The sequence below is a fragment of the Mandrillus leucophaeus genome, unplaced genomic scaffold, assembly GCF_000951045.1.
Source record: "Mandrillus leucophaeus isolate KB7577 unplaced genomic scaffold, Mleu.le_1.0 Scaffold463, whole genome shotgun sequence".
NCBI lineage: Eukaryota > Metazoa > Chordata > Mammalia > Primates > Cercopithecidae > Mandrillus > Mandrillus leucophaeus.
This window is the reverse complement of record NW_012104954.1, coordinates 904,229-915,524: the sequence shown is the minus strand read 5'-3', so window position 1 is coordinate 915,524 and position 11,296 is coordinate 904,229. Positions and strand designations below refer to the sequence as shown.

At 54.5% G+C, this 11,296-nt stretch overlaps 2 protein-coding genes across 2 annotated transcripts in view; both read right to left on the bottom strand.

Annotated features, from left to right (window-relative positions):
• FBXW9 (F-box and WD repeat domain containing 9) overlaps positions 1 to 2,298 on the bottom strand; it is a 13,482-nt gene extending 11,184 nt beyond the window's left edge. Inside the window, exons 1-3 of the mRNA XM_011994939.1 lie at positions 1,833 to 2,298; positions 461 to 600; positions 255 to 383 (exon numbers count right to left, since the gene is read on the bottom strand). Of these exons, the coding sequence (XP_011850329.1) occupies positions 255 to 383; positions 461 to 600; positions 1,833 to 2,241 (678 nt within the window). The 5' untranslated portion in view covers positions 2,242 to 2,298. The remainder of the gene's footprint in view (positions 1 to 254; positions 384 to 460; positions 601 to 1,832) is intronic.
• A 3,502-nt stretch (positions 2,299 to 5,800) lies between these two features.
• The window catches only part of TNPO2 (transportin 2), a 25,587-nt gene continuing 20,091 nt past the window's right edge, over positions 5,801 to 11,296 (bottom strand). Inside the window, exons 17-24 of the mRNA XM_011994948.1 lie at positions 10,382 to 10,469; positions 10,100 to 10,198; positions 9,478 to 9,573; positions 8,684 to 8,789; positions 8,364 to 8,463; positions 8,210 to 8,284; positions 7,941 to 8,068; positions 5,801 to 7,858 (exon numbers count right to left, since the gene is read on the bottom strand). Coding sequence (XP_011850338.1) covers positions 7,961 to 8,068; positions 8,210 to 8,284; positions 8,364 to 8,463; positions 8,684 to 8,789; positions 9,478 to 9,573; positions 10,100 to 10,198; positions 10,382 to 10,469 — 672 coding nt within the window. The 3' untranslated portion in view covers positions 5,801 to 7,858; positions 7,941 to 7,960. The remainder of the gene's footprint in view (positions 7,859 to 7,940; positions 8,069 to 8,209; positions 8,285 to 8,363; positions 8,464 to 8,683; positions 8,790 to 9,477; positions 9,574 to 10,099; positions 10,199 to 10,381; positions 10,470 to 11,296) is intronic.

The window sequence follows — 11,296 nt, the reverse complement described above, 5'->3', positions numbered from 1 at the left end:
AAAAAAAAAAAAAAAAAGACTGAGCTTAATGTATATCCACATTAATGCATAATGCATCTCCTTCATCCTCATGCTAATCACCCACTGGACAGAAGTAGAAACTGAGGCACGGAGAAGACACAGATCTCACCCAAAGTCACACCAAGGATAGAAAAGTCAGATTCAAATCTGTGTGATCCTGTACCAAAACCTGGGGCCTTAACCAAGATACCGTACTCAGGCCTCACACCTCCTATCCCCACCTGACCCCTCACCTCGTGGGTACTATTCCGCTTAGTACCCAAGGTCTTGACCAGAACCTGGCTGGGCTCCGTCCCCAGCTGCCGCAGGTCCCACAAGTTGACAGTGCGATCTCGGGAGCCCGACAGACAGAGTGACCCACCCTGGAAAGGGAGCAAGGTGATGTTGTCAGGGCCACCCTGGCCCACCCCTGCCGGGCCCCCCACAGACCCCATCTCACCTGGAGCAGCAGCACTGAGTCAACGGCAGCCAGGTGCCCATCGGCCAAGCAGAAGTATTCGGCCCGGCGCCCATCCTCTGCCCAGCGGGACAGGTGCTCCTCCAGCGCAATGCAGGCTGCCGGCCAGTCAAAGTTCTTCTCTGTGGGTTACCACGAGTAGGGTGCCCGGTGGGCAGGGACCCTAGCACCCACACCAGCTGGCCAAGCCCAACCCTGGCTTCCAGGGAACCCACCCTACACCAGACTTGGACAGAACCCCATGGAGATCCCTACTCCCGCCCCAAGCCAACCCAGGCTCAGGTCTTGGGGCCAACTGCCTGCCCATTTCCCAGGCAGGTCTAGGACTACTACTCACTCCAATTTCCAGAAATTGGGAACTGGGGTCTCAGAACTACCTCTCCAGGCCCCATCCCCCAACCCAAACTCAGGGGACAGCGGTCTCAGGATGTTGAGGTCTGACCTCAGGCTCAGCATAGAAGCTGGGGCCTCATGACTAACCCTTCCTGCCTCAGCCATCTGAACCGGACCAAGGGGGCTGTTCCTCAAAGAGTATCTGGAAACTAGGGAGCCTTGTCAATATGCAGAATGCAAGCCCCAGATGCAGATTTCGTGGTATGGCAGGGTCCAAGCATCTATGTTTATTAAGCTGTTTGGGAGAGTCTGACCTAGGGGGTTGAATGGCAACACCTTGAGAATCACTGATCCCGGAGTGATCCTGATTCCTCTCTAAGGTTGAGTGTTTGATTACCTTGACCTGGAAGCAGAATCAAAGCTTCCAGGTTAAGGGTATCAAACACCCAAGCTGTAATACATCTTGGCTTAAGGGCCTGAGGATCCAGCTGTATCAGGATCAACAATATCGATTCAAAGGTCACAAGCTGTTCTCCCTCAGGAACCAATCAACTCAGGGCCAAGAGCCACTGTCTCACCCCTAACTGGGTCAAGGCTCTAGGGCTCAGAAGTTTTGACATCAACAGGTGCTGTCTCAGCTTCTAAGCTGGACTCAGAACCTGAGGATCCTTAGGCTCACTTTGAGCCCTAGCATAAACTCCAGAGCCTAAGGCTTCAAGTCCCTGTGTTAATCCCCAGTCAGGAGTCAGGGGCTTAGTACCACAAGACCCCAAGCCTGAGGATATTTGGATCCTGAGTCGTCCAGGGACCACAGTCTCAGGAAGCCAAGTGCCTGACTGCCTCGTGGTCCACCCAGAGGTCCTCAGGGGCTTCGGCACCACCAGTAACTACCTCAGCCTCCAGCCTGAGCCAGGACAGCCATGAAGCCTGCTCCAGAGGCTGTGTCCAGAACACCCCATGCACCTCTTCCCCGCCCCAAGCCTGACCTGGGCGGGAGCCCCCAGTCCCTGGGTGCGCGCACCTTCCACCACTGGGTAGGGCGCGCGTACGCGGCGTAGCGCGCGTAGCCTCCAGGTGACACGGTCATACACGAGATCGCGCAGCGCGTGGCACACGCGCGACAGGACGTGGAACACGAGGCGGGCGTCCAGGTAGGAGCAGATCTCGAGCAGCAGCTCCGGGGGAAGGCTCAGAAGGCCTGGCTCACTTACGGCTGAAACCTTGGACGCGACCCGAGGCTCCGAAGCGCTCGGGGACGCGGCGGGCGTGGATAGCTGCGAGGGACGCGGGAACGCCAGCCCGGATTTTGGCGGACTGAGAACGCGGGCCACGTAGGCCTCGGCCTGCGCGTCTGGGTCTGTCTCTGACTCTGGGTCCGAGTCATCGTCCCAGGAGCGGGAATCATGGCACTGCCCTAGGGGAAGCTCCATGGCGACCGGGTGGGCGCTGCCGGTCTCGCGTCTTGTCTCCTAGGCAGCGCGAGGGCACTTCCGGCGCTGTCTGATGACGTTTCTGCGTCCACCGGAAGCGAGCGAGCGAAGTGAGACACTGGCTTAGTACAGAACACCGGCTGCTTACAGGATCTTCTGCAACTACGTTGGCCTTAGGCTGGAAAATACAGGTTCCTGTTTCTGCGCTTTTTTTTTTTTTTTTTTTTTGAGACGGAGTCTTTGCTCTGTCACCCAGGCTGGAGTGCAGTGGCGCGATTTAGGCTCACTACAAGCTCCGCCTCCTGGGTTCACGCCGTTCTCCTGCCTCAGCCTCCCGAGTAGCTGGGACTACAGGCGCCCGCTACCACGCCCGGCTAATTTTTTTGTATTTTTAGTAGAGACGGGGTTTCACCGTGTTAGCCAGGATGGTCTTGATCTCCTGACCTTGTGATCCGCCCGTCTCGGCCTCCCAAAGTGCTGGGATTACAGGCTTGAGCCACCGCGCCCGGCCGTTTCTGCGCTTTTTAAACTAGCATGTCTTGTCGTGCCGATACAGAGAGCCAGCCAACACTAGCTAAAAACGAAACTTAAGCCAGGCGGGGTGGCGCGCGCCTGTAGTTCCAGCTACTCAGGAAGGTGAGGGGCTAGGATCCCTTGAGTCCCAGGAGACTGCAGTGAGCCATGATTGCGCCACTGTACTCCAGCCTGCGCAACATAGTGAGACCCTGTCTCTTTAAATGAGACATAAATACTGCTCTGTAAAAAATAAACACTACTTTATCGAAGGTATCTGTTATATGTGACACTGAGCTCAGAAACCCAAAGGCCCCTTTCCAAGTTTAAGGAGTAGCGATTGGAACTCTTGCCTCTTTTCCCACAGCCAGAAATATGCAGTTACACTGCAGAGGCCTCAGTGAAGTAACTTTTTTTTTTTTCTTCAGAACTACCTCTCCAGACCCCATTCCCCAACCCAACCTTGGAGGACAGCAGTGCAGTCCTCCAAGTGGAGTGCTTGGCTCATTGCAACCTCCGCCTCCTGGGCGCAAGTGATCCTCTGCCTCGGCCCCCCAAGTAGCTGGGTCTACAGGAGCGCACCACCACACCCGGCTAATCTTTGTATACTTTTGTAAAGACAGGGTTTCACTACGTTGTCCAGGCTAGTCTAGAACTCCAGAGCTCAAGTCATCCGCCCCCTACTCGCCCAGAGGTCGTACCAGGATTACAGGCGTGAAGGACCGCGCCTAGTGGAAAGTTACCTTTTTCTTTTTTTTGAGACGGAGTCTCACTCTGTCGCCCAGGCTGGAGTGCAGTGGCGCGATCTTGGCTCACCGCAACCTCAGCCTCCCGGGTTCAAGCGATTCTCCTGCCCCTCAGCCTGCCGAGTAGCTGGGACTACAGGCGTGTGCCACAACGTGGAACTAATCTTTACGCTTTTTTTTTTCTTCTTCCTTTTTGTGGAGAACGCGGTCTCGCTATATTGCCCAGGCAGGTCTCGAACTCCTGGGTTCAAGCTGTCCTCCCACTTCTGCCTCCCTGAGAGCTGGGATTACAGACGTGAGCCACCGCACCCGGCCGAACTAATTTTTGTATTTTTAGCAGGGACAGTATTAGCCAGGATGGTCTCAATCTCCTGACCTCGTGATCCGCCCACCTTGGTCTCGCAAAGTGCTGAGATTACAGGCGTGAGCCACTGCGCCCAGCAGAAAGTTACTTTCAACAGTAACATCACTTTTTTTTTTTTTTTTTTTTTTTGAGACAAAGTCTCACACTGTCGCTGTGGCTGGTGTGCAGTGGAACGATCTCAGCTGGCTGCAACCCCGCCTCCCGAGTTCAAGGGATTCTCCTGCCTCAACCTCCCAAGTACCTGGGATTACAGGTGCCCGCCACCACACCCAGCTAATTTTTGTGTTTTTTAGTAGAGACGGGGTTTCACCATGTTGGCCAGGCTGGTCTCCAACTCCTGACCTCGTGATCCGCCCGCCTTGGCCTCCCGAAGTGCTGGGATTACAGGCGTGAGCCACCGTGCCCAGCCTAACATCACACTTGTTAAAACAGCTGATCACACTTTTTAAAACAGCATGTTGGCTGGGCGCGGTGGCTCATGACTGTAATCCCACCATTTCGAGAGGCCAAGGTGGGTGAATCACCTGAGGTCAGGAGGTCAAGACCATCCTGGCCAACATGGTGAAACCCCATCTCTACTAAAATTACAAAGAATTGGCCGGGCGTGGTGGCAGGCACCTGTAATCTCAGCTGCTCAAGGTCAGGCAGCTAACCAATCCACATAGGTCATCTGAGCAGTCCTTGCTGTTTCCTCTACTTGACACTCTTCTCTACGTGGCTCTGTTCAAACATCATCTCAGTGTGGCCTTTCCAGGTCACCCTACATAAGATTTTAACCGTTGCCCCCATCATTCTCTGCCTTTCTGTTTTTCTTTATAGGATTTAGCACAGTTCCACTTCTTTTTATTTTTTTTTTTGAGACGGAGTCTCCCTCTGTCACTCAGGCTGAAGTGCAGTGGTGAGATCTCCGCTCACTGCAAGCTCCGCCTCCCAGGTTCATGCCATTCTCCTGCCTCAGCCTCCGGAATAGCTGGGACTACAGGCACCCACCACCACGCCTGGCTAATTTTTTTGTATTTTTTAGTAGAGACGGAGTTTCACTGTTAGCCAGGATCGTCTCGATCTCCCGACCTCGTGATCTGCCCGCCTCGGCCTCCCAAAGTGCTGGGATTACAGGTGTGCGCCACCACGTCCGGCCAGTTCCACTTTTTATAGTCTGTCCTCTCACTAGAATGCAGGCCTTATTTGTTGAATATTGGATGTGTGTCAGTATTTTTTAATTTTCTCACGTTGATCTTTGGGCCACACCAAGGTTGCAGTAAGATTTTATTCTGGCTGGGGGTGGTGGCCCACATCTGTAATCCCAGCACTTTGGGAGGCTAAAGCAGGTGGGTAGCTTGAGCCCAGGAGTTCAAGACCAGCCTTGGCAACATAGCGAAAACCACCTCTACAAAAAATACAAAGATTAGCCAGCATGGTGGCATGCGCCTGTGGTCCCAGCTACTTGGGTGGCTGAGGTGGGAGGATTGCTTGAGCCACTGCACTCCAGCCTGGGTGACAGAGCAAGACCTGGTCTCAAAAAAAATATTTTATTCTGAAGATTGTGGTTTTTCCCCCCCACAGCTGGAACTACTTCTCATTTTCCTGAGTAATTGTAACTAATATTAATAAATTTCCCTCAGGCCTGGGGCTGGGCTGAGCCTTCCACGAAAACCTTGATCCAGGGTTAGCTGATGATAAGAGTGCGGCAAGGCCTCAGCCCTTACCACTCCGTTTAGAGTACAGCAGAGGGGCGTCTTGAACCTGGGCTGTGATACTAATGGCTCACCCTTAGTGAGTTGAAGTCCCAGAGAATGAGGTGCACATTTCATATATGTTACGAATTTAATCTTCCATCTTTTACATTCATCTATCTTCCCACTCTCAAGTATCCCGGGTGCCCCCCACATTTCTTTACTACCAAAGCCAAGGACACACGAAGCCACAGACTAAGGAGTTCACAAGAAACTGATCTTTACTCAACAAAGTTCTACACAAGTGGAATCTCACGCCACCTCGGCGCCAATCCCCAGCACAGCACAGTAACAAATGGACAGACCCGGGAGCCCGCAGGGGGAAGAGGGTGATGAGGGAAAGAGGGACTGTGGCTCAAGGCCAGTCTGGGTCCACAGCCCTGGTTAGGGGAGAAGGTTGAGAAGCTGAAACTTCATTGTGCAAAAAATAACCAAAAATAAATTAAAAAATTAAATAGTTTTTTTTTTTAAAAAAAAAAAAAAAGGAAAACGAGAAGAACCAGGCTCCCCTTCCCTGAAGGTGTTTGTATCCCCGCATCTTGAGTAGTGAGGGGTTACCAATCCCATCAGACAGCCAATCCATCCACACACCCCAAGACCCAGCAGAGGATGCTCCAAAGAACTGGAATTACCAGAAAATTAAAGGTATTTTTAAAACTTTTTTTTTTTTTTTTTTTTTTTTTTTTAAACAAATGGCTTCCAGAGACCTGCTCGAGTTTCATGGGGTGGGCGGGCAGGGACACCCAGCTAATTTATGGAATGTGTACTGAGTGCCCCTTGGAATAGAGGCGGGGCCTGACCTTGCCTCTGGAAAGACACAGGGCTAGGATGGAGGGTCTGGGGCCCAGGAGGAATGGATGGAGCAGGCCCCAGGATGCGAGACTCCAGTCAAACTCCAAAACACAAGGGGCTCCCCAAAGAAGTAAAAAGCAAGGAAGGAAAAAAAAGGGAAAAAATGCTAAGGGGGTCTGCAGGGCCCAGTTTTCTGACCAACTGGGAAATAACTACACCCCCACCCTCTCTAGGGGAGCCCCTGCCACCTTGACCGTGTCCCCAGACTATTCCGGAAGGTTCTCTAGAATTGCTGACCCAGTCTAGTAGGATCTCTGGGCTCACTGGGTACTATGATGAGCAGGAAGTCCCAGGGAGATGGAGTAGGGAACAGGGGACACACCACCTTTCCCTTCCGCCAAGCCTCGGTTTTCCTTCTTGCTGGCAAAGCATAAACCTGTGTCCTCTGTCATCATCAATCAAATGCCCCTGCCCTGGCCCTTGAGTTAAAACTCGGGCCTGAAACGTAAGAAGGGGGCTTTCAGAAGCACAGAGAAACGGACTGCCCCTGAAGCTGTTTACAGAGGGAGATACTAGGGGTAGGTGCCAGAAGCTCTGGCTACACCCAGCTCTCTTCAGGAAAAAGGTCCCAGCCCAGTGTCTTCAAAAGCCACTGGAGCACACAGGAAGGAGAAAGGGTGACCTCTGGCCAGCCCCAGCCACTCCAGTGGTTCTCACCCTGCGAGTTAGGCTAGGACAAGGACGGAGACACACCAGCTGAGGCTGCAACAAAGCTGGCAGGGAGTGTGTGGAGCAGGTCCCAAGCATGTGCGTGCTGACAGGGCGACCCCCAAGGTCACCATCCTCCTCCCCCCGCCCCGAGATCCCGCCTGAGGCCCCCCACCCACCCAGCCCTCCCCAGTCACCGCCAATTCCGGCAAAACAGCAGAAGCTTCTTAAACTCTAGATGCAGGTTACACGGAAGGCCTTACGGGTTAACTCAGGGGTTCACTAATTCTACTGTCTCCATGCAGTCGGGGAAATGGTGGAGCGGCTGGCCCAGCCTCGCCGGTTATGGCACTCGCACATGCGTGTGGCCACGTGTGTCCGTGTGAGTGTACGCGTCCCTACAAGGGTCCCCTTCCTGACCTGCTCCTCCCTCACCTCATCCGAAGCTGGATTCGGTCAGCTGTGTAGATTCCTCCCTCCCATGTAGCTGGCCCAAGTGGGCTGCCAGAGATGACCCTATTAGAGCCCAGGGGCCCTTGCCCACCAGAAGTCCCCCCCACCTCCCCGTTTGTAGGATGAGCATGGTGGCCCCACCCACCTGCCAGGAGGGCAAGTGGACGGACGGACGGACGGACGGACGGGGAAGGCATCTGGATTTGAGTCCCACTCACTCCTCCCTAACCCCCCTCAACCAGGGCACAGCGACTTCTGGATGCAGCGCACTCCCCAGTAATCCCTCCGACGACAACGCAGACAGAAACCTGCAGGGGGAGGAGGAAGGTCATGGTCTGGGACCCTTTGGCCCCCAAGACAGTGCTGGCTCGCCAGCTGCGGCCTCCTCACCTGGCAGTCTCCATGATCACCTAGACCCCGTAGAAAGCCGCCAGCCTCTCCTTGAGCAGCGGCGGGAATTGCTCAGAGAACTGCTGCCAGTTATCTTCCCCAACTTGGTCTTTGAAGCCGTGGAGAATCTGTGGGGAGGGTGGTGGTGAGGGGTAGGCAGCAGCAGAACAAGGGGAGTGCGCCTCTTCCCCCATCCCGAGGCCCCGTTGTTACCAGATGGTCTCACCCCTGCCTGCTCCCAGAAACTAGATCAGGGCCCAGAGCCTCACCTTATAAAACATGTCCCGAAGGTCATCCTTCGGGCTCACCCAGGAGGCTACAGCGTCGCAGAAGAAAATAAAGTCCTGAAATGTGACGGATCCCAGGTGAGGGGCCGCCCGAGCCCAGCGCCCGCGCCTGCCCTCAGAGCCCAGCTGCCCCAACCTGCACAACGCCCCCCGGGTTGACACCGATCATCATGCAGATGCCGCGGAAGGCTGAGTCCTTCTCCTCGTTGTCCCTGATGTTCCTGAGGGACGTGCACCTGTGGGAAGGTGAGCAGCTGGAAGTCAGAGGGCAGCCAGGGCATGCATCTGTGGAGGGCTGGGTCACTGGGGATCAGTGAGTGGGCCTGGGACATGCATCTGTGGGGGTGGGGCAGGGCAGGGAGTCAGTAGGCAGATGGGGCTGGAAGTGCACAGGTGAGGGAGGGAGTTGGGCCCGTCCCGCCCACCACACAGCAGGCTTGACACGTGGACACACACCAAGGCCGGATGAACTGCTGCAGCATGGGTGCCACCTCCTGGGGGCACACATAGCCCAAGCGGCCGATGGTGATGGCTGGAATGGCAGAGGGACTCGTCAGACGACCTGCAACCCCGAGCGGCCCCGGGACGGTACGTGGCGGGGCCTCTGGCACGAGGCACTAAGCCCCGCCCCATGAGCCCCAAGGGAATGGTTATTGCAGCCACCCTGGTCCCCCAAGCTTGGCCCAGCCAGGGGTCCTCCCCATCACACCTGAGTCTCTTCCCAGGTCTCTCTGCATATATCTTTCTTTCTTTCCTTTCCCTTTCCTTTTCTTTCTTTCCTTTTTGGTTTTTTTGGTTGTTGTTTTGTTTTTGAGACGCAGTCTTGCTCTATTGCCCAGGCTGGAGTGCAGTGGCATGATCTTGGCTCACTGCAACCTCCATCTCCCAGGTTCAAGCGATTCACCTGCCTCAGCCTCCTGAGTAGCTGGGATTGCAGGCACGCACCACCACCCCCGGTTAATTTTTGTATTTTTTAATAGAGATGGGGTTTCACCATGTTGGCCAGGCTGGTCTTGAACTCCTGACCTCAGGTGATCTGCCTCCCAAAGTGCTGAGATTACAGGTGTGAGCCACTGCACCCAGCCTGAGGCTGCATCTTTCTTGGGGCTTCTCCCAGTGCCTCCTTCCAGTTACTTCCAGACACCCTCCTTGGTTCCTTGACAACGCCCTTTCTGATGCCCCTCCCAGCCCAGAACCCCACCTCCAGAAGACGGGCAGGGGTGCAGGCAGCGGCGGGGCCGGGTGCCCACCTGTGTTTTCCAGCAGTGTCTTGGGTGTGTTGGGTCGGTTAATGATCTCCACCAGGTTGTTGAGGACCATCTGCACATAAGGCTGCATCTCTGCCCCTGGGGGAGCACCCAATCAGAGCCCTGCACAGCCCCCTTCACCCACAGGGGGGCCTCGGGGTTGCCCCCGTCACTCACTCACCCCAGTTCTAACCAGAGACTAGCCAACCACTACCAGTGAGGGAACAAAAGACCTTCTCCGGCTAATCCCCACCCAGAATCCCTGGTCAACCAGGGACAGATCCACACCCTTCAAACATCAGAGACTTCTCTGGAGTCGCTAAGGTGAGAATACGCTGCCCAAGTCAAAGGAAAAGAAGCCAAAGTCACCCAATCAATTCGAGTGAGGGCCAAAGTCACCCAATTAATCCGAGTGAGTCTTTTAGCCAACTACACAAAACGGTCCAATCAGAACAGCCCTCCTATCCCTTCTCTTTGGTGAAGCCAATCACAAATGACCTTTCTGCTTGGCTCCACCCATGACGAGCCCCCAGAGACTTCCCTTGTCAGTCAGAGCTAGGCTCCCGCCCCCAGGTTGAGAACAGGCTAATGGGGAGGGGCCTGTTGCCACTTGCAGGGCACTCACCCATCTGCATGCAGATTTCACCAATGGCCCAGGTGGCGTTGTTGCAGACCGAGATGAACTCTGGGTTCAGGTTGGTGCCCAGAATGGGCATGAACTCGGCTGGTGGGGAGAAACAGGAGTGCTGAGCAGGAGGGCCAGCTGGGGTAAGCTGCAGACCTAGCCCAGCAGGCCCCATCAGACAGTACGAATACATCCCAATGTCACAGTCATCCCTGGGTATTGCTCTCCATCACTTGAGGCCGGGGCTGGGGTCATGGCTTAGGGACAAGGTGAGTGTCGTACCAATACAAGGCTTGACATGGATGAAGCAGGCTTTGGTGAGGTCTCCCAGGAGGGCAAAGGAGCTCTGCCGGACCTCAGGCATCGAGTCCTGGGGATTCAAGAAATATCAGTGTGGCTGGGCTCCCCTCCTCCTAACCACGACAGCTGAGGGGACACAGTCCCTGGTGCATGTCCAGCCTCTGCCATTTTCCAGTTCTAGGGCTCCCAGGTTTTCCTTAACCTCCCTAGCCTCCAGTCCACATCTGCAAATGGGAGATGGCAGTGCCCCAACGGTCATCCCCCAGTGTCCATGGGGGATTCTTTCCCAGGTCCCTGCAGCTATCAAAATCCACGAATGTGCAAGTCCTTGATATAAAGTGGCATAGTGTTAGGGCCGGGCGCAGTGGCTCATGCCTATAATCTCCAGCGCTTTGGGAGGCCAAGGAAGGCAGATCACTTGAGGTCAGGAGTTTGAGACCAGCCTGGCCAACATGGCAAAACCCTGTCTTTACTAAAAATACAAGAAAGTTAGCCAGGCATGGTGGGACATGCCTGTAGTCCCAGTTTCTTGAGAGGCTGAGGCAGGAGAACTGCTTGAACCCGGGAGGTGAAGGTTGCAGTGAGCTGAGATCGCACCATTGCCCTCCGGCCTGGGTGACAGAGTGAAACACTGTCTCAAAAAAAAGGTGGGGGGCGGGCGGGGGGCATACTGTTTGCATATGCACCTATGCACATTCTCCTGTACACTTAGTATCATCTCTAAGTCACTTACATCTAATACAATGTCAACAGTATGGGAATAGTTGTTATACTGTATTGTTTAGGGAATAATAACAAGAACAAACGTCTGTATGTGTTCAGTACAGATGTAATTTTTCCTCTGAATATTTTTTTTTTTTTTTTTTTTTGAGACAGAGTCTCGCTCTGTCGCCCAGG